The sequence below is a fragment of the Eretmochelys imbricata genome, chromosome 1 (assembly GCF_965152235.1).
Source record: "Eretmochelys imbricata isolate rEreImb1 chromosome 1, rEreImb1.hap1, whole genome shotgun sequence".
NCBI lineage: Eukaryota > Metazoa > Chordata > Testudines > Cheloniidae > Eretmochelys > Eretmochelys imbricata.
The window spans coordinates 252,153,164-252,175,683 of NC_135572.1; the positions used below are offsets into that span (position 1 = coordinate 252,153,164).

At 40.7% G+C, this 22,520-nt stretch overlaps 1 protein-coding gene across 5 annotated transcripts in view; it reads right to left on the reverse strand.

The window, feature by feature from the left end:
• AMN1 (antagonist of mitotic exit network 1 homolog) overlaps positions 1-21,706 on the reverse strand; it is a 54,932-nt gene extending 33,226 nt beyond the window's left edge. Inside the window, exons 1-4 of one of the 5 annotated variants that reach the window (XM_077827737.1) lie at positions 21,454-21,702; positions 10,017-10,149; positions 6,966-7,098; positions 865-1,009 (exon numbers count right to left, since the gene is read on the reverse strand). In XM_077827737.1, coding sequence (XP_077683863.1) covers positions 865-1,009; positions 6,966-7,007 — 187 coding nt within the window. In that variant the 5' untranslated portion in view covers positions 7,008-7,098; positions 10,017-10,149; positions 21,454-21,702. Of the gene's footprint in view, positions 1-864; positions 1,010-6,206; positions 6,391-6,965; positions 7,099-10,016; positions 10,150-10,444; positions 13,982-21,453 lie in introns of those variants that run through there. The other 4 variants (XM_077827745.1, XM_077827709.1, XM_077827719.1 and 1 more) reach the window with 4 other exon arrangements.
• Positions 21,707-22,520: the final 814 nt, after the last annotated feature.

The window sequence follows — 22,520 nt, forward strand, 5'->3', positions numbered from 1 at the left end:
TATCTGGAAGCAACTTAGGGCAACCATATTTTCTAAATAAACTGAAAAACAGGCAGCTGTGGTTACTGGACTTTCTGTCATATGAACCAGAGGGAGACTATAGGCAAAAGAAAGTATCTGGTGTATCAGATTCTATAATTTCTTATTTATCTTCAAATTCTTTTTTGATTAATGCAATATACAGGTAAAATCCTGACTCCATTGAAGACAACGGGGGTTTTGCCACTGACTGGTGGAACCAGAATTTCACCTTACCACTTTATAAAAATTTTTAAATATTAGAGCTGGTCAGAAAACAAAATTTCAATTCTGCAGGGAATTCTGACATTTCAAAATGTGTTTTCATTTTAAATTGTAATAAAAGGTTGAAATTTTGAAATTTACAGAAAAACAATTTATTTTTTTTTTAGGAAACTGAATCATTTTGATAATGTCAAACCAATACAAATATGATAAAATAAAAGTTTAAATACAACAAAGAAGTCAAAATTAAACATTTTTATGTTATGGATATAAAATGATAGTCAAAACAGTTCAACGCTTTTCTATGGAATAGTTTTTTGAAATCGACACTTTCAGCAAAATATTTGGATTTTGACAAAACGGCATTTTCTGATGGAAAGAGTCTGCTAAAATTTTTTTTTACTAGCTCGACTAAGAATTTACTTTAACCAAGCAACATGAACTTAAACAAATTCCTGAGGAGTGTAGTGTTTCTGTGTGTAATTGATTAAAATGACTTCGCCAACGTGTGTATTTAATATCATATATACTCTAATTGCTTTCACAATTTACTCCAACTCTCCCAACGAAAAGAAAGAAAATAGAAGGTAGATTCAAATTCTATCTGTACAGGAAACATACCTTCTGAAGTGATGGCTAGTCTGTTTTCTTTACAAGAATTTAAGTTAATTTTTTTCAGTTGCTTGCAATTACAAAGTTGCAGCAGGGCAGTATCTGAAATATCACAGTCTCTAAGATCTAGCGTCTCCACCGCTGGGTGCAGTACCTGTAATGCAAGCACAGTATTTCCATCAAATTATACATGGTGTAGCACAAATATGCACATTGAATCTGTGATTACTGCGTTAGAAATTACATATGACTTTTAAAAATGTTCTTTTGAAAGGTGCCAGGTTAACAGCCTGGGGAATGAAATCCTCTCTACAGAATGTACACAACTCTGAGGTGACGAACAACCTCCTGGGGTTAGAGAGCATTCCAGTTTCTATGTATGATCAATTCTTATCATTCAAATAAGAAATTAATCTAATCACACACAAAAGCCCATTACAGGCACTTCTGGCAACAACCAGCTACAACGTTTCCACTCTTTGGCTCCCAGACACACAAGTCCCTTTGTCTAACAGATGCCAATAAAATCTCAAAATACTTGACCCCATTTGATCTTGCTGTCTTACTCTCTTGCACGCAGACTCACATGCATTCAGAAACACACACAACCGCTAACATTTTGAGGACCAAAAGGCATTCATTCCCCATTAACTAAGCCTCCTCAATCCCACAGGACTGTAGGTTGGCTTTCTTGTGGGGCCCCAAGCAGAGGTCTTATAAAAATAAGATCCAAGGCAATGGAAGGTCTGATACTTTAACATCAGCTTCATGTGGGGGAGGGGTGCTACATATACCACCTTTTTAAATTTCACTCCCCACAGAACATCACTACAGGTTGAACCTCTCTAGTCCGGCTCCCTCGGGACCTGACCAGTACCGAACCAGAGAATTTGCCGAACCACGGGAGGTCAATATAGTAGTGAGCGGGTCTCTTTATTTTTATCTTGCCGAGGCAAATAAAAAGAACAACGCTGGCAATGCCGCTAGCCAAGGCTTACCGGCTCTCTTCATAACAAAGTGTTAGTGTTGTAACACAATTTTACTGTACTGGCACAAGGAAATAAGGAGATAAAACATAAAAAACATAAAATAAAAATAAAAATAAAATCATGCCAGACCACGGATGTTGCCAGACCAGAGTGCCAGACAAGAGAGGTTCAACCTGTACTATCTAACAAGATACACCACCGGTCTTCCAATCAGAATGTCCTCACCACACACACAATCAGCACCTACGGTGAGATGTAATCCAGACCAATACTCAAACTGGAAAAAGAAAAAAAGAAGGATTACCCAACTTTTCCATCAACTTATTCTTTCTTCAATCTGTAGTGATAAGGCACAGACATGTATGATAACTCTGGTATTACATAAGCAAATTCTGATTCCCAGACATGGCCAGGATACACTTTATTAGTTGGCCACCAGGCGAAACTGGGTTTTAGATTTCAACACCTATAATCATACCACTACTGTAGTTTTGTTGACCTCTGAACCAGACTTTATACCCCTTGCCCCTGAGCCATACCTCTCCATGATGCCTTGGGAGTCACGCTAAGACAAGACAGTGCTAGCCTGTTAGAAGGAATAAGTACTTTTAACAACATACTGTACTAAAAAAAGAAGTGTGGGTGCTTACATTAGCAAAATTTGATGGATTTACGAAAAGATGTAAGTTTAAATAACAGATATCGGATTGTATAATGAGAAATTTATTGGAAAATGTGCTGAAAATAATGTCTGTCTGTAAAATAAAAGTATGCAAATACTGAGACTGAAACTATACCCAGCTCCTCTATAAGCATGTTAAGCCCTCATCCAAATTTAGAAGCAGACAAAGAGCGCAGTCTACCTGTCACTGGATTGGTTCTCACAGACTGTGGTAACTTACTCTGTTATGTGCTAACTAATTATCTAAAAAAATCCATTCAAGCTGACTGATCCTCAGCTCTCTTTGATTATCAAGTTCAAACTTTACTAAATGTGGCAACAAATTGTTAACAATTTTCATTTACTTTTTCAGTTCTTCATACATTAGCAGTATGAACAATCTCTTACCTAACTCGCATTGAAGTCTTATATCATTAAGATTTCTGAATCGTACCTAAAGTATCTCTCCCCTTTCTGTCCCCAGCCGCCCCCATCCCTCTTTGGTTGCATTATTTATTTTGCTGCTTGAAACAAACTTTATAGCTTTGCACTACAAACTATAGTTTTTCCAAGAAACCTTTACTGCACTGCAGGTACAGACATGTATAGACATATTTTTGGAGAAGTGATAAATGCAATAGGTGACATTTCAATTCACATAAGAGATAATGAAAACCAAAAAGTCATTGTGGGCTGTTTTTGTGAAAATTTCTGCATGTAAAGCATGTTTAAATGTAACCAAATAATATCAGTTTCTGCTTTCCACTCAGCTTTACTAGGTAATATTTACTGAATATGAGTGTGCTCAGCACCATACAATGCACGAGGCAGGGACCACTTTTCCCTTCAGGCAGTTTATGGTCTAAGCTAGATAGAAACAGTTCAGCCACATAATACACTAGATGAAGATTAATTCCTGAGGCAATACAAATTTTTAATTTTATAAAGCAACACTAAAAGGCTTCACAGAAGTGTATTGTAAAGGTGGGACTGAAAGAAGAGATTGGCATACATGACATGAGAGACTGTTCCAAGCATAGGCGGCAACATGGACGGATTAAATCAAGAGCAGAAGGATGACACAATGGGGGTAATGTTAGCCAATCTTGAGGAAGAGCGGAGAGAAAAGAGATGGAATAGAAAAATACACAGAAGTGAAACTGAAGGGCTGTAAATGCAAGGACAAGAAGTCTAAACTTGATGGAGAAGATGAGAAGCCAGCAAAGGAGTGGGGGTGGGAGAAGATGCTGAGCAGCAACATTTTGGATGGGCTATAGGGGAGCAAGGCAACAGGCAGAAAGGGGGATATAGGAGTGAAGAAAAAAGATGATCAAGTTATGGGCAAAAAAATGTAGAAGTAGAAGTGAAGAAGGGAGAACAGCTCATAGAAATGTTGTAAATTAAGAAAAGGCAGGATTTTGTGACATCCTGGATGTGGGGAAAGGAGAAAATGAGGAGTCAAATATAAGCCATAGTTGTGAGTCTGGGTAATGGGGAAATACTGGAATTATCAGAGTGAGAAAGATATGAGAAGAATAATAGAGGATGGAGAGCGAGGGGTTGGGGGAATTTGAACTGGCATTTGGATATCCAAGAAGAGATAGACCATCAAAGATACAACACTCAACTACAATAACCACCTGCTGAAGTGAAGAAACAGATTGACAGAGCCAGAAGAGTACCCAGAAGTTAACTCTACAGGACAGACCCAACAAAGAAAATAACAAAACGCCATTAGCCATCACCTTCAGCCCCCAACTAAAACCATCATCAAGGATCTACAACCTATCCTAAAGGACGACCCATCACTCTCACAGATCTTGGGAGACAGGTCAGTCCTTGCTTACAGACAGCCCCCCAAACCTGAAGCAAATACTCAGCAGCAACCACACAACAAAAACACTAACCCAGGAACCTATCTTTGCAACAAAGCCTGTTGCCAACTGTGTCCACATATCTATTCAGGGGACACCATCATAGGGCCGAATCACATCAGCCACACTATCAGAGGCTCGTTCACCTGCACATCTACCAATGTGATATATGCCATCATGTGCCAGCAATGCCCCTCTGCCATGTACATTGGTCAAACTGGACAGTCTCTATGTAAAAGAATAAATGGACACAAATCAGACGTCAAGAATTAGAACGTTCAAAAACCAGGCAGAGAACACTTCAATCTCTCTGGTCACTCGATTACAGACCTAAAAGTCGCAATTCTTCAACAAAAAAACTTCAAAACCAGACTCCAATGAGAGACTGCTGAATTGGAATTAATTTGCAAACTGGATACAATTAACTTAGGCTTGAATAAAGACTGGGAGTGGATAGGTCATTACACAAAGTAAAACTATTTCCCCATGTTTATTCCCACCCCCCTTCCTCAGACGTTCTTGTCAACTGCTGGAAATGGCTCACCTTGATTATCACTACAGAAGGTTCCCCCTTCCCCCCTCCTCTCTCCTGCTGGTAATAGCTCACCTCACCTGATCACTCTTGTTACAGTCTGTATGGTAACACCCATTGTTTCATGTTCTCTGTGTATATAAAATCTCCCCACTGTATTTTCCACTGCATGCATCCGATGAAGTGAGCTGTAGCTCACGAAAGCTTATGCTCAAATAAATTTGTTAGTCTCTAAGGTGCCACAAGTACTCCTTTTCTTTTTGCGGATACAGACTAACATGGCTGCTACTCTGAAACCAGACGGGAATGGTAGATTCAGAAGCTGTCAGCATTGAAGGTTAATGTGCACTTTACATGACAAGGAGGATAGGACCAAAGACAGAACCCTGGGGATATTAACAGAGCAGGAAAGGGAAACAGGAACTGCTGAAGGAAGAGAACGGGAGTACTGAAAGTATAAGGAGAAAAGAGATTCCAAGAGAAGGCAGTGATAAGCTATTGAAAGCAGATTAAGGCTGAGACCAGAAAGAGGCAAAGAAGGAGACACTGTGTTAGAGAATATGGGGGTAAAAAAAAAGAGGGAGCTTGGAGTTTTAGTAAACTGCTTTTACTCAAATTTATGCACAGATCACATATGAAAAAATTATGCAAAGCACTTATGATGCTTAGAAATGTTTGTTCACTACAAAAATGACCCTTGCATGGCTCAAAGCAATTCAACGGGCATGTTAAAAGCAACAATGTATAAGATTGACTCAATTTTAATTTTTTCTCTCTTTTTTATTACAGTTCAAGAAATATTGTGTGTTAAAGGTGAAGTTTTTGTTGTTCGGTTTTTCCCAACAATTCTGGTGCGCTGCCCTTCACCTCATAGTCTCATTATTCTGACTTTCAGGGACTGATAGTATTTGCCCGTCATGAGTCACAGATCAAAGCAAGAATGAACTGGGGAGTTGTTCATTCCTATTTCACCAAGGTCAACCTTTCGTTTTCCATAATTCTTACACCTCCCTTCGAGACTGAGTTGATATAAAAGGATACAAATGTCAAAACATCTCAATTTACAACTGAGGCCAAGTCAGTAATATATTTCATCCCGGAACACTGACAAGCATTAATGAGCAATTGGGATGAGAGAATTTTGAATCACTGAGCTCATAGCCCTCACCTCACCATCATATTTCAAAGAACTGAAGATTTAATGGAATTTTATCCTAAATCATAGACCTAAAGCCCACCTAAGATTATAAGAATCTCAGATTTTCCTTGAGAACCTTACATTATTTAAATACCACCTTGTAGAAGCCCATTTTGGCAACCGCTCCTGTCATAGTGCTTTCCCATTGCTACCAGAAGAAACAGCAGTGTGGTCCAACACTAAGAGTCAATCTGCTGATCCTGCTGTATTGTAAAGGAAGCATTCTGTGCAACAGCCTCAGGAAATAGACGCAATCCAACACGACTCCTGCTGGGGATATTCTGCAGAAAGGTTTAAAAACAATGCTGCTTGGCTATTAGGCCATTGAGTTTGCAACTGAGATTAATTTGCATGTTACACACTTATTTATGTAAGTTAGATAACTTAATTAGAAACCGATAGCAACATGAAGTGCAAAGTGCTACTATTTCTGAATCGCCTCAAAAATTGCACAGCATCTTATACTCAAGTGTGTACAATGAACAACAGTATCCCCTCAGATTAAACTGATCCAAAACAGGATGATATACAGGTCAACTAGAAAACTTTTTCATTGACTTGTGTCCATATTCATCTTCTTGATTTTTATGCAGGGTTGTAGGCATTTATGGAGCTTTACACACAGATAAAAGACACAACCCCCTCAATCAAGATTAGGCATGGCATGATATAAAATAGGAAGAGAAGTAATTAGGAGGAAGCAATGAGGCGAAGTTTACATAGTACGAGGCCCTGGGCTCACTTGTTGAACTGTATACATAATTTTAGTTGAGCTCATTATTTAATATTTTGCTGTGTAATAAACTGGCATGAATGTGAAGAGACAGGCAAAAGTGAATTTTGAATAGGTTCTTACCTCACTGATATTTGAATCAGTTATCCGCCCTTGCATACTCATTAATTTGATCAGTTTATCTTTTATGTTGGGAGGTAAAGGCTTAATATCAGCAACATATCTGGAAATGTTCTTTGTCAAACACTGAAGACACCTGAAATAAATGTAAGTTAAATTCAGTCACACAGAGACACAATGTACTGGTACTACCCTGAATTAAATACAGTCATTAATTTAAAACAGTCGATTAATCGCAGTTAACTCATGGGATTAACTAAAAAAGTGAATCGCGATTAAAAATATTAATCGCAATTAATGGCAGTTTTAATTGCATTGTTAAACAATAGAATACCCATTGAAATTTATTAAATATTTTTGGATGCTTTTCTACATTTTCATATATATTGATTTCAATTACAACACAGAATACAAAGTGTACAGTGCTCACTGTATACTATTATTTTTTATTACAAATGTTTGCACTGTAAAAATGATAAAAGACACAGTATTTTTCAATTCACCTCACATAAGTACTGTAGTGCAATCTCTTTGTCGTGAAAGTGCAACTTACAAATGTAGAATTTTTTTGTTACATAACTGCACTCAAAACCAAAACAATGCAAAACTTCAGAGCCTACAAGTCTACTCAGTCCTACTTCTCATTCAGCCAATCGCTAAGACAAATAAGTTTGTTTACATTTACAGAAGATAAGGCTGCCCACTTTTTACTTACAATGTCACCTAAAAGTGAGAACAGGAGTTTCCATGGCACTGTTATAGCCGGTATTGCAAGGTATTTACGTGCCAGATACTGTAAACATTCATATGTCCCTTCATGCTTCGGCCACCATTCCAGAGGACATGCTTCCATGCTGATGATACTCATTAAAAAAATAATACTTTAATTACATTTGTGACTGAAGTCTTTGGCGGAAAATTGTTACGTCCCCTTCTCTGTTTTACCTGCATTCTGCCATACATTTCATGTTATAGCAGTCTTGGATGATGACTCAGCACATGTTCATTTTAAGAACACTTTCGTTGCAGATTTGACAAAATGCAAAGAAGATAGCAATGTGAGATTTCTAGAGATAGCTACAGCACTCGACCCAAGGTTTAAGAATCTGAAATGCCTTCCAAAATCTGACAGACATGAGATATTGAAAATGGTTTCAGAAGTCTTAAAAGAGCAACACTTTGATGCAGAAACTACAGAACCCAAACCACAAAAGGGGGAAAAAAATCAATCTTCTGCTGATGGCGTCTGACTCAGATAATGAAAATGAACATGTGTCAGTCCGCACTGCTTTGGATTGTTATTGAGCAGAACCCATCATCAACATGGACGCATGTCCTCTGGAAGGGTAATTGAAGCATGAATGGACATATGAATCTTTAGCGCATCTGGCAAGTAAATATCTTGCAATGTCGGCTACAACAGTGCCATGAGAACACCTGTTTTCACTTTCAGGTGACATTGTGAACAAGAAGTGGGCAGCCTTATCTCCTGCAAATGTGAACAAACTTGTTTGTCTGAGCGACTGGCTGAACAAGAAATAAGATTGAGTGGACTTATAGATAACAATCTGAAGCACAAACTTGTTTCAGGTCACAGGTGGAGGCATAAGAATATGGGGGAGAAAGAAAAAGAGTGGTGGGTGACCTATTATTAGGAGGAGTTCCTGGTTCTCCAGCGTTAGTACCTGTTAGTAAATATTAATGCTTTATTAGTTCTTTCTTTCTGTATATTTGATTCATTTATATATTAACTATTCTTTAGAATCTTTATCTTCAACAAAGAGTATGTCTGAATTCTAAGGCAGCATTACCTCCTGCAAATTGTAACCAACCTTGTTTGTCGAGTGATTGGCTGACCAAGAAGTAGGACTGAGTGGACTTATAGGTTCTAAAGTTTTGCGTTGTTTTTATTTTTGAATGCAGTTATGTTTTTTAACATAATTCTACATTTGTAAGTTAAATTTCATGATAAAGAGATTGCCCTAAAGTACTTCTATTAGGTGAATTGAAAAATACTATTTCTTTTGTTTTTTATAGTGCAAATATTTGTAATAAAAAATAAATATTGTTGTGGTTCAAATGCAAGACAAACAAAGCTTTTAGCAAGCAAGCGGGAAGGTCTGCTGTGTCGGCTTTCCAGCCTCTCCTTTATTCTTTCTCCACTCATGCGCATTACATACTCCAACCGCAAAAGGAAACAACAAAAGGAATAATATGACTTTGATTAATATTCTTATTTACCAGCTTCTATCTACTACACTCCTTGCTCTCAGGCCTTGAGCCCAGTCCAAGGAAGCTTCCCACGGTTCATGTCCTCTGGGCGACTTCCCATGGTCCATGTCCTTGGAAGGAGCAGTGTGTGCACTGCTCCCACACAACACTCAGGGTGTGCCCTGAATGTTTCCAGGTGCATGAACCCTTCAAAATATAAAGTGAGCACTGTACACTTTGTATTCTGTGTTGTAATTGAAATCAATATATTCGATAATGTAGAAAACATCCAAAAATATTTAAATAAATTGTATTCTATTATTGTTCAACAATGCAATTAATCACATGATTAATCTTGATTAATTGTTTAATCATGCAATTAATCGTGATTAATTTTTTTTAATCGCTTGACAGCACTAATTTAAAATATTAAAAGGGATCTTTTTACAGCCTTTTTTTAAAAAAAAAAAAAAAAACTTCTACTCTGCAATGCCCACTTAGAGGCCTGAAAATATAACGGATGTTGCTCTTGATGTAGTCCTTTTCCATTAGATAGAAGTGCAAAGGGGATATTATTCATGATGCATACTTTTCAGATTTATTATTCCGGCCTGAAGAAACAGTTTTGTCCTTGCAGCTGGCTGTTCTTAATCTGAAGGCAGCACATGGTAGTGCATATTTGTACTAGTAACAGTATCAACATGTCTCGTTTGAGATATTTTTCTCTATGTTGTAAATTCACTGCTCCCTACCTTTCCCACCACCCATGTCTCACAGTAGCTTTCTGTTTTGAGAGATTTACTGTTATAAATTTCATGGGTTCTCAAATACTTATGAATTTACCTTGCTCCAGATCCATGTCTTAATCAGAGTAGACTTGTATTTTGCTTTTTGAAACATCTATGAAATAATGCTGGATGAGGAATAATGGTGCTTGTGCAAATTAATCCCATATATTCACACAGGTAAATACTTCCTTGGAATAGAAGGACCAGAGAACAATCAAATCCAAAAATGTGTAACACATCTTTATTAATAAATGTACACTTGCAGCAGAATTAAATACTCAAGTGCGCAAAATTCAATAGTATCTTAAACCAGGAAGGCTCCTATATTTTGGCCGGATCACTTCTCCCTCTTTTAAATAAGACAAGTTTAGTTCAAACATGCAGCAAGATAAGAGTCTCCAAATGAAATGGATCTTCTGGAAAATTCTCTTAAAACAATCCCCTCACATAGAGAAAACAAACAGATAACACTTATCCAGATACCTTTAGAATGGTGTCCAGAGGGAATACTTCGGTGATGCTGTTCCAGATCAACTGTACATGAAACTGTAAAAACTTCATTTTGCAGACGGAGGGGGAGACTTTCAAGCACATGTCCTACACCTGAGGAAGTGCTTCACACCTGGTTCAGTTCAGGCAGCATTTGCACACCAACTTCCCAGAGGTTATTTTAAATTGCAGTCAAGGCCCTTTAAGAATCCATTCAGCAGAGGCTAGGGGCTTGTCTACATTACCCGCTGGATCGACATGCAGCAATTGATTCAGCAGGGGTCGATTAATCGTGTCTAGTCTAGTGCTCTCCCGTTAAGTCCAGTACTCCACCAGGGCGCGAGGCGCAAGCGGAGTCGACAGGAGAGCATCAGCCATCGACTTACTGCAGTGAAGACACCACGGTAAGTAGATCTATGTACGTCAACTTCAGCTACGTTATTCACATAGCTGAAGTTGCGTAACTTAGATCGATCCCCCCCCAGTGTAGACCAGGCCTACGCATGTGCAGATTTACACATCTCTGGACCATCTTGGCCAGATTTACACATCTCCAGAGCTAGCAGCACCCGATGATTGGAATATAGCAGGTGACTGCAAACCCCAAGTGAAGTAGAGGTTGTAAGCAACCTGCATCACCACAACTCCTCCTCTCAGGTCCAGTGTGCCACTGTAAACCAGGGGTGAATCTAACTGGCCAATAAAATAAAATAAAATGGAATTTCCATCCCGCACGAAATTCTGAGATTTTGAAATTTCATTTATTGCCAAATTGAGCCAAAAAGTCAAAATCTCAGAGTTGTTCATGAAATGTTTTGATCTTATCAAAACATTGTTTCATCTTTTCCATTTTGATTATTATAAGTAGCAAAAGTTGAAATGATAAAATTAAATGTTTCAACCCTAATTTACTGTCTAAAATTCTGACAAAATCCATATGTTCCAAGAAAATGTTTAGCTGCTGGCCAATCAGTGACAAAACTGTTCTAACAAAGATTTTCAACCAGATCAACTCAGTAATGACAGCACACCATGAAGTCAAAGTCAATACCCCCATTTCATAGATAAGAATCTGAAGCACAAACTTGTTTCAGGTCACAGGTGGAGGCTTAAGAATATGGGGGAGAAAGAAAAAGAGTGGTGGGTGACCTATTATTAGGAGGAGTTCCTGGTTCTCCAGCATTAGTACCTGTTAGTAAATATTAATGCTTTATTAGTTCTTTCTTTCTGTATATTTGATTCATTTATATATTAACTATTCTTTAGAATCTTTATCTTCAACAAAGAGTATGTCTGAATTCTAAGGCAGCATTACCTCCTGCAAATTGTAACCAACCTGTTTTTGTCTGAGTGATTGGCTGACCAAGAAGTAGGACTGAGTGGACTTATAGGCTCTAAAGTTTTGCGTTGTTTTATTTTTGAATACAAATATTTTTTGTACATAATTCTACGTTTGTAAGTTAAATTTCATGATAAAGAGATTGCCCTAAAGTACTTCTATTAGGTGAATTGAAAAATACTATTTCTTTTGTTTTTTATAGTGCAAATATTTGTAATAAAATATAAATATAAAGTGAGCACTGTATACATTGTATTCTGTGTTGTAATTGAAATTAATATTTGAAAATTTAGTAAACATCCAAAAATATTTAAAAGAAATGGTATTCTATTGTTGTTTAACAGTGTGATTAATCACATGATTAATTTTTTTAAATTGTGCAATTGTTTTTAATCGCGCAACAGCCCTACAAATTAATTTTTTATTCTCCAAATATCTGAACAAATAAACTACCAGGTTGGATGCTCGTCTGATTCACGATCTTTTTGTGTAGTTCCCTTTTTTGAAGTTAAATGCTACTGTGGTGGGCTTCTTGGGTATTTCCTCCCCAAAAAGGATGTTAAATTTAATTACATTATGGTTGCTGTTATCAAGCTAGTTCAGATATATTCACCTCTTGAACCAGATCCTGTGCTCCATTTAGGGGGTAAAATCAAGAACTGCCTCTCCTCTGGTGGAGCCCAGGACTAGCTGCTCCAAGAAGCAGTCATTTATGGTGTCTAGAAATTTGTCTCTGCACCCTGTCCTGAGGTGACATGCAGCTGGTCAATATGGGGATAGTTGAAATCCCACGTTATTATTGATTTTTCTATTTTTGTAGCCTCTCCCATCTCTGTGAGCATTTCACAATCACCATCCTTGTCAGATAGTTGATAGTATATTCCTTCTGCTATACTCATTATTCAAGCATGGAATTTCTATCCATAGAGATTCTACGGTACAGTTTGATTAATTTAAGATTTTTACTATATAAGATTATAAAATAAGGGTATAAGGTTTTTACTGTTAGCTACTTATAGCAGAGCTAGAAGGAGGACCTACCACATCATCCAGGAGGTGTCCCATGGTCTTGGCTGTCAAATGGGCCCTTTAAGCAAAAACTCATTGTTCAAATTCCCCTTTCATATTCCCTACCTATGTATGAATCAATGTTCCACTTGTCTCAGATACATCCGCCCTCTCTTCCTTTAATCTTATAAAAACAACTTTAATTTGCCAAACAGCAGCAAAGCTAATTATAACCAATTTTACTTAACAACTACCTACTTTCTTATTTTTACATCAGGTTCCATCTTGCATTATCAATATTCCTTCACCCTTGTTAAAAATTTTGGCAACACATCACCACCTTATTCTATCCTGTACATTCTTCAAATTCCTGATCTTCCCTTGGGCTCTATCCTTTTAAATATTAGTTTCTTTGTTTGTTTTTTCTAACGGAAGTGTTTTACAGGGATAGTTGTGTTCTACTTCAGCTAAGAGGAACACCACAAAGACAAAAACATAGCTTGGAGTTTCACAGAGAATATTGTTACCATGACCTCATTATTATCTCTCATTACTCTCTCTCTCCCCTATCTCTTTGATAGCCAATTTGCTCTCCTCTTTTGGAGTGAGGGGAGCTCTGATACAATAATACATATAGTAATTGCCATATTTTTATAAACTTCTTAATAAAGAGTGAAGATACTATTATTCTGTATGGAGAAGTTGCAAAAACTGAAGTATCTGCTCCTCTTTGCTAATTTCTTACTGTTACTTCCACTGAGTTGCTGTCTGATGCTTCCTATAACAGTGGTTATGGTCAGTAAGATAAGACCTGTGGCTTTTTGGATACACATTGCCTACATGTGACATATACTTAGGTGCTCCTCTTCCATATTTGGTTTCCAAACGAACTTGAACGAGTCAGGAATAAAAATGGCAACAACTACAGTTGTGTAAAAATATTAACCTTTCCCCTCATTTTCCTATGACACTCTCTACAACTGCAATGACCTGATAAACTATAAAATCCCTCATTACATTTTTTTCAGCTATTCTTCTCCCTCATCTCTTCTTGCACCATTCCAGCCAGGCTTCTAACACACAATTCAATTAGGCTTGTCTACAGCAAACAGTGCCCCTTCAGGGATGTCATTTATTTAATCCAAGGCCGAACACACCTGCAAGCAAGTCTTCAGACCCAGCATCCTAGATAAAAGGAGCAAGTTAATATTAGTTTGTATTCCCCATCTAAGTCCACCTGTCTCCTCTGCCCAGGCTCTTCACCTCATTATTGGGACACCCATTCTGGAGTCAGGCCTACTGCCAACACCCAAGAGTAGGGTTCCTTCCCTAGACTCAGGGTCCCTAAAGGGGTCAAACCATTGCAGCTATTCTCTGGAGTGGCGTATTATTCTTCTGGGATCAGGATCTCTTGTCACTGTCTGGAAAGGTCCTTCTGCTAGGACTAAGCCTTTCTAGGACTTTGCAACTCATAGTCCTTTTGGAACCTGCTCCCTGCCCCAGCAACACCTCCCCTAGATTCCCTTTTCTGGTGAGCTCTCTAACCAGCTCTCCTGACAAGTCTCTTTCCTCAGGAGCATCCTCTCTAAGTATTCTGGGGCTCCCTGCCTGAGCCCTCATAAGTCTCTATGAGGCCCTGTGTTCTATAGCTAATTAACTGCAGCCCAGCCACCTAGGTAATTAACTACTGACAGGTGGATCTGGGTTGGCTCACTCTCCTTAGCGGAGCCTGTCACAGGTAGACTAGTCCCTGACTCCCTGGAAATGGCCAGCTCCCATAACACAAAACGTGATATCTAGGCACAATAAACATTTAAGTTTCCAAGGAAACAGAATGATAGGTTTAAATATATAATTTTCAAAATTCAGTGAACATTATCCACAAAATTTGTTGTCAAGTCAATCTTCAGTCTCAAACAAGTAATCAGGATCCCTGGCAAGATAATTATAAATTTTGAGTGCAATTATATATCTATTGTTGCTACACAGGACAAATGCTCAAGGACATGAAATGATAAGACAACGTATTTACTAACGTCATCTATGAGGAAATCCTGTTATCATTTGGAATCAGAGCCAGTGTTAGAAAGAACTCAGAGGTACTTGACTATCCCTATATTCATTCCTCTCTAGACTCTGCTGCCTTTTTCCAAGTAGTCTGATTACTCCAAAAGTGAAAATGGAATACCTTAGGTCACCCTTAGGTCATCAATTGCTATCAAGCCCACGTTGCTAGTAGCAGTGATCAAAAAAGTCATCTTCTAATAGTTTTTTGGTGATTACAGTCTGGTTACCATTGAACAATTATCCACATTACAAATATCACCAGCATATGTGGAACTTAACTGACAGTCTCGTTAGCAGTCACAGCAGAGAAGCCAAGGATTCAATGAGCCATCAACAGTGAGAGACAATATTACCCTCATCAGGAGTGAGGGACATAGACAGGACTGTGGAGAGGAAACTGCTCTGCTATTACCTATTCCTGTTTTACAGATTAATAGAAGGTTTCAGTCTCCATGGCTCTCAGGCTATGAAATTCACTTGAATTAACTCAGACACCTTACCTCAGACTCATTATGCATGAGAAAACTTAATCACCTTTTTAAGGTTTTGAACCTACAACAAGCTCCACGCACACAGACCCCAGCACCTGTGAAGATCCTTGGCTCTAGAAGTCTGCCCATGTCTACACTGCAATTAAGAACCCATGGCTGGCCTGTGCCAGCTGACTCAGGCTAGTAGGGTGTGGGCAAAGGGGCTGTTTAGCTGTGGTATAGTTGTTGCAGCTCAGGCTGCTGTCTCAGCTCTAGGAACCTTCCATGTTACAGGGTCCTAGATCCTCGACTCCAGCTCGAGTCCAGGCTCCAGCCCAAGCCTGAATGCCTAAATTGAAATTAAACAGTCCGTTAGCCCAAGCCCAACGAGCCTGAGTCAGCTGACATGGACCAGCTGTAGGTGTTTATTTGTAGTGTAGACATACAGATAGAGCTTACTGTATAGTTCCAGGGGAATTCTGCACCATTGCATATGTGCAGAATTTGTGTCCCACGAAGATTTCTTTGCTTCCCTGCAGAAAAATGACGTTCTTGACAGGGAAGCAAAAGGAAGCCACAAGAGTGGTCATAAGACCCGCCCCAGCAGTATGTTTTGGGTATCCTTCACCCAGTATCTGGACTTCCCTGCACTGAGCCCTCCACACCCAGGCCCCTCTGCCGAGCTCTATCCCCCCCACACCCAGACACCCCCTGCTGAGCCCCAACCACCTTCACCTGGACCCCCCTACAGTGTCCCATTATTGTTGCACCCAGGACCCCCCAACAAGACCCTGTGCATCCAGATCCCCCCCGCACCCAGATCCACCACTGAGCCACCCACACCCATATTGTACCACAAAGAACCCTCTCAACAAACAATGGATCCCCCCCACACTTGGATCTTGCCTGCTCACACCTGGTGGACCTGGCATGGAACGGCAGGGCCCTGGGGTGTTTCTGGGGCAGGCCTGATCCTTGCGTTGTGTCAGGGTTGGGTGCAGCCTCACCACTGAGTCCGTGTCCTGGGGGAGAGCTACACAGTGATCTCCCACCTCTGTGCAGCCAGTGGCCTGTGCTCCCCAATGCCATGCTGGAGCCTCCACATTTATTTGACAAATAAAATATTGCAGAATTTTAAAATATTGTGCACATAATTTTTAATTATTTGGTGCAGAATGCCCTGAGGAGTAACTGTAGGATCAGGTCTTAAGTGTTTACAGGACAGAAGCCTTAATGAGACTGCACTAACTCAGCTTTCATGAAAATTACCAGCTCCAAATTAAAATCTCCTCATGCTCCCTAAACTACAGCAAAAGTTATAATAAATAAAATAATAAATAATAAAAGATATTTTACCTCCCCATTAAACATATTTTCTTGCACAAGATAAGAGCAAATTGATTTTTGCAAAGCTGAATTAATGTAATTTCCTGCACTTAATTTTCCTGGTTTCTTAAAAAACTGAACCACCACCACAACAGAAAACTTGAGCTTCATGATAAACCCTCTGCATACAAGCAAATCTCACTGGATCTGTTCTGATGTGACAGTTGCATAATCAGGATGCAGAAATTTGAGAATACACAATCAAATACACACACATTAAGTAAAAAGAAAAGGAGTATTTGTGGCACCTTAGAGACTAACCAATTTATTTGAGCATAAGCTTTCGTGAACTACAGCCCACTTCATCGGATGAAAGCTTATGCTCAAATAAATTGGTTAGTCTCTAAGGTGCCACAAGTCCTCCTTTTCTTTTTGCAGAGACAGACTAACACGGTTGCTACTCTGAAACCACACATTAAGTCGTCCTTCTAGACACTGCACAGTCAAATAAACACATCTGAAGTGGCATCAATTATATTACAATTTCTATCCATATTTACAGGTTTCAGAGTAACAGCCGTGTCAGTCTGTATTCGAAAAAAGAAAACGAGTACTTGTGGCACCTTAGAGACTAACCAATTTATCTGAGCGTAAGCTTTCGTGAGATGCTCAAATAAATTGGTTAGTCTCTAAGGTGCCACAAGTACTCCTTTTCTTTTTGAAGTATTTGTACAGCTGACAAAAAGAATTTGGCCTGCCGACTTGTTATGCACAATGACATACTGCACCGCAATGTTCTTCTTGCATGTTTTGAGAAACATCAGCTACAGTAATAGGATGGGGGGAAAGCCTCTTTGAAGGATACTGGATTATTTGAAGAAGGGAGGAATACAATTGCATTGTGTATAGCTCTTGGAGGCAACAAGGTGTGCCCGGGCTGTGGTGAGAGCTGGGGCCCATCTACATCTGAAATCTTACCAGAAACAAAAAGTGAGCAACATGAGAAGGAAACAGGACCTATTTATGTTTTTTAATTGTTTTCATATATGAAAACATTTTGATCTTTTATACCAAGTCCTTTAGATAACAGTGTAAAAAAAGATATAAATAACAACATGAAAAGGAAGCAGAGGTACAAGAACTTTTTCCTCTCAAACTCTGAATCATGAAACACCTTTCATTACAATCTTTAAATGTTTTAATCTTCCACATTACTGAATCATTCATGCTGTAGGACAAGGAGCCCGCTTTCCCTAGACTGGGAGGGAACATGATGACAATTGTCAGAGCTGCCAATGGCAAAGGTTTATTTTTTTACTAGATGCGGCCAGTAGTAATACCCAGCATTTCTATAGCATTTTTCATCTTCAAAATACTTTGAGAGACATAAACTACTAAAGATACAAAGAAGGGGGCCACAATCAAATAAATATGAGAACCACTGGGATAATGGATGAGGAGATTTTGTTCAAATTATCGCGTACAAGGATGGTAACTAATAACGTCTGGAATGTAATATGTAACTTGTTTGTATCAATGCATAACAGGAGAGTAATGGGAAGTGTAGCTCTGTATTAGCCTAAGGGATAATGCTATGTTGATTGAGCTGATACCTTATCACTAGCATACATGTGTTAGCACACTCGTAACCTGCTATACGGGATGCTAAGATGGTGCTTTGTTGACAATAAACCTAGCCAAGCCTTTGCCACAAAACCCAGCTGTGGCCTTTCTTTATAATGAACATTGAGGTCTACTGAATCAACAATTTATGCTGGTGCAGGGAACACTGGAGTTCCAGGAACAGCCAGGGGAAAAAAAATTGATGCCCCTGAGCAATGTAGTTAAGTCAACCTAAGTCCTAATGTACACAGTGGTAGGTCAACGGAAGAATTCTTCCACCGATGTAGCTACTGCATCTCAGGGAGATGGATTTACCACAGCAATGGGAGAACCCTTCCTGTCACGGTAGTAAGTGTCTATTCTGAAGCCATGCCACAAGCATTTTAAGTGCAGACAGCCTGAGCATCTACACTTAGGCCTCATCTACTCTGCAGAGTTTTGTCAATGCAAGTTATGTTGACATACAGCCACTGCTGTAGCATGTCCACACTATACTCCTTGTGTCAGTGGAGCGCACCCGCACAAGCAGCTCTTGCACTATCTCACTGTTCAACTGGCCACAGGGTGCTTTCGGAAGGGTTTGCAATGCCCCGTGGGGGCAGGTACATCACATGATGAAGGGTTCTCAATCCCATTATTCCATGGTCATTCTACTAGATTGCCAGATGCTTTTCAACTGCCCTGGTAACCTGCAACCCAGCCATCTCTGTCAGAAAGCATGGATCCCACACTGCTGTTCAGTATTGGCTGTGCATTATAAACACTTACAAGCTATAAGAGGAGCCCAACTTGGGCGGGGGGGCACTATGTGGCTGCGGGATGCCTTGAAGGAGCATATTAACTCTGAGCCACAGTAATGCATGTGGCTATAGTGTGCTGAGCCTGGCATTGTTTGTTTGCACCATGCTATGAACCTTGTAATGATTGCTGTGTGCACCGAAAAAGTAACACATTTTAAATCACTTTTTAAAGTAGCACTCAGTAATATAACAAAACTGAAATTGCTCAACAGTGAGAGAGACAGAGACAGACACGAGTGTGTGTGTGTTGGGGGAGTGTGTATGTAAGAGAGAAAGACAGTGTGTGTGTGTGTTGGGGGAGAGTGACTGTGTCGGCATGCTGTCTCTTTAAGTTCAGACTGCAAGCAGAAGTAACCAATTCTGAGGCAGAAGCTGGTGCACAGGTAGCTGGTGTTCCCCTGTCCCCACATCCCAGCTCAGTAGAGATTGGTACGCCGGCAGTGGGAAGGGGAAGCCCTGACATCAGCCCCTGCCTCCCTCCCCAGTTACGCACACCACAGCAGTCTTCCCCCCAACCCCTGTAACAGCAGCCTGCCCTGCCTGTTGTTGTGGTCCTATATGAGCTTTCCACACTGAGCAGTTTCAGAGCTTCCTGGGGCTTTGAAATGGGAGGGGCGCATGCCCATGTAGCTGGACGCAGGGCAGCAGAGTTCAAAACAGTGAGTAGAGCAGTCACAGTGGATATTGTGGGATACCTCCTGGAGGTCAGTTACTGCAGTGTAACAAACCGCAGCATCTACACTGATGCATTGTTGATCTAACTTTGCCGCAAAAAGCTCTATGCCTCTTGTCAAGGTGGTTTCATTTTGTCGGCAAAGCAGGAGAGTTTTGTCAGCAGGAGGAGCATTGTAGTGTGTACACCTCTATTCTTTTGCCGACAAAACTGTGTAGCGTAGACCAAGCCTAAGCCTTTGCCTATACTAGACAGGCCTTGTTGGAAGAGCTGTATCAGCAAGTCCTCATAGCATGGACATAGCTTATACCCACAAGAGTGTGCTTTTGCTGGTATTGCTTATATCAGTTCCCCAAACAAAATATGCTATACCAGCAAAAACACTTTTTTCGATGGTATAACTGTATCTATATTAGGCTTTTACCAGGACAAAAATGTCAAAATATATATATATCTCATCCCTAAGCAACATCACTGTACTGGCAAAAGTTTCAAGAGTAGACCAGTGCTCAGTATGCTGAACTGGTAATAATGCTAACATATTGAGCAAGTGCAAGATGTTATGCTATGTTCACTCAGCAAGTTTACTCCTTATATAGTTTTTCCTTCCAAACTTACTAAAACCAGCTTCACCCCATTGAGCAATAGGTACCAGATGTATCGGAGGTTTAAAATCCAAACAGTTTGAGTCATCAGGGTGCAAACACCAAAGAGGAAGATGGGGGATAGTGGGGAACAGATGGACAGATTAAGGTGGGGGGAAAAGAGGGTTACCACTATGCATGGTAGTAGAGATTTAATGGGGGGATGGGTATGAGGGCAGAGGGGTTAAAAAGCAGGGTAGTGATGGGGGTATTACTGGTGTTGTCCAAACTGAATCAGAGTCCCATAAGGCTCTGTGGCTAGGACAAAAGTGAAGTGGAAAATTACTGTTTGGGAAGCCACAGTTAGATATAATGCAGACCTGGCAGTAGTAGTTTTACCATCTAAGAAAGGGAATTGTATGAAGGGCTGCGTGATTGGATCTTGCAAACAGATGCATTAACAAAAAATATTGAAACTATCTTACTGCTGTCACTACAAGCATGACTGGATAAGGTATGGTATGTAACTAAGGGTTGGTCTACACTAGGACACTAGGTTGATCTATGTCGCTCTGGGGTATGAAAATCCATCCCTCAAGCAACACAGTTCAACCGACCGACGCCTGGGTGTGGACAATGCTAGGTCACTGGGAGACAATAAGGGCGGAGGCATATAACATGGGGGAGGGCAATAAGGGGCTAGGGAAGGTATAACATGCAAGAGGTCCGGGGCAATAAGAGCTGGGGGTAGTTATAACATGCAGGGGAGCATTAAGGGTCTGGGGATATAAAGTGCAGGGGATATGAAGAGGCTGGGGGGGTTACAGACTGGGGGGCAATAAGGGGCAGGGGGGATTAAGGAGTGGGGAAATGAAGGTGATGGAGGCATAACACACAAGGGGCCGAAGGCAATAAGGGGGGTAGAACACAGGGGCCCAGGGGCAGGGAGGAGGTGGGAGGTATAACAGACGGGGGGGCAATAAGAACTGGGGGTGGTTATAACGCACGGAGGGGAGCAATAAGGGGGGGAGAACGCGCGGGGGGACCGGGGCCATAAGGAGCGCGGGGGGAGGGGGAAGAACGCGGGGAGGGGCCGCGGTCCGAGCCACTCACAGGTCCAGGAGGAGCCGGACGCCCCCGCAGGCCCCGTCCCAGCCCCCGCCCGGAGCATTCATGGCCCAGGCCGCTCGCTCCCGGCTCTGCAGCCCAGCCGCTCTTTAGGGACCATCCGCCATTTCCGTAAGACGCACAGGGCCGAACCGAGCCGCTTTTCACTCCCTCGCCTCACGTCTCCAGCGGGTGGCGAGCTACCGAGGCCCCCAGCGCGCAGGGCTTTCCGTGCGGTCATTGCCTCGCTGTGAAATCGCGGCTCCCCGTTTCGCAAGAAGGCGAGGAGTTTGTAGCGATCCCCTTAGGGGTGCTGAGGGATGATGGGAAATGTAGTCTTGTTAGGGAGCTGCTTCTTCCCTGAATGGCAGGAGGGCTCCTGAGAGCAGAGGTTTTCCCAGAGCTCTGGGGAAAGCCAGGCTCAGACCCACAGCTGGTGCTCAGTCCAATATTGCCAACCCCCAGGGGTCAGAAACAATGAGCCAAGCCCCCCAAAATCATGAGCTTGGTTTAGAAATAATGAGATTTGTAGAAATAATAGAGTCATAGAAATGTGGCTCTGGAAGGCACCTTTGAGAGATCATCAAATCCAGCCCCCTGCGCTAATGTAGGCTCATAAACCTCGGCCATCCCTGTGAGGTGTCTGTCTAACCTGTTCCTAAAAACCTCCATGCAACAGGGATTCCATAATAACTAATACATAGGTTTGGGTTCCTGTTGTTTTTTTAAAAAACAACAAGGAGTCCGGTGGCACCTTAAAGACTAACAGATTTATTTGAGCATAAGCTTTTGTGGGTAAAAAACCCACCTCTTCAGATACATGGAGTGAAAATTACAGATGCAGACAGAAATATACTGACACATGAAGGGAAGGGAGTTACCTCACAAATGGAGAACCAGTGGTGACAGGGCCAATTCGATCAGGGTGGATGTAGTCCACTCCCAACAATAGATGGGGAGGTGTCAATTCCAGGAGAGGTAAAGCTGCTTTTGTAATGAGCCAGCCACTCCCAGTCCTTATTCAAGCCCAAATTAATGGTGTTAAATGTGCAAATGAATTTTAGTTCTGCTGT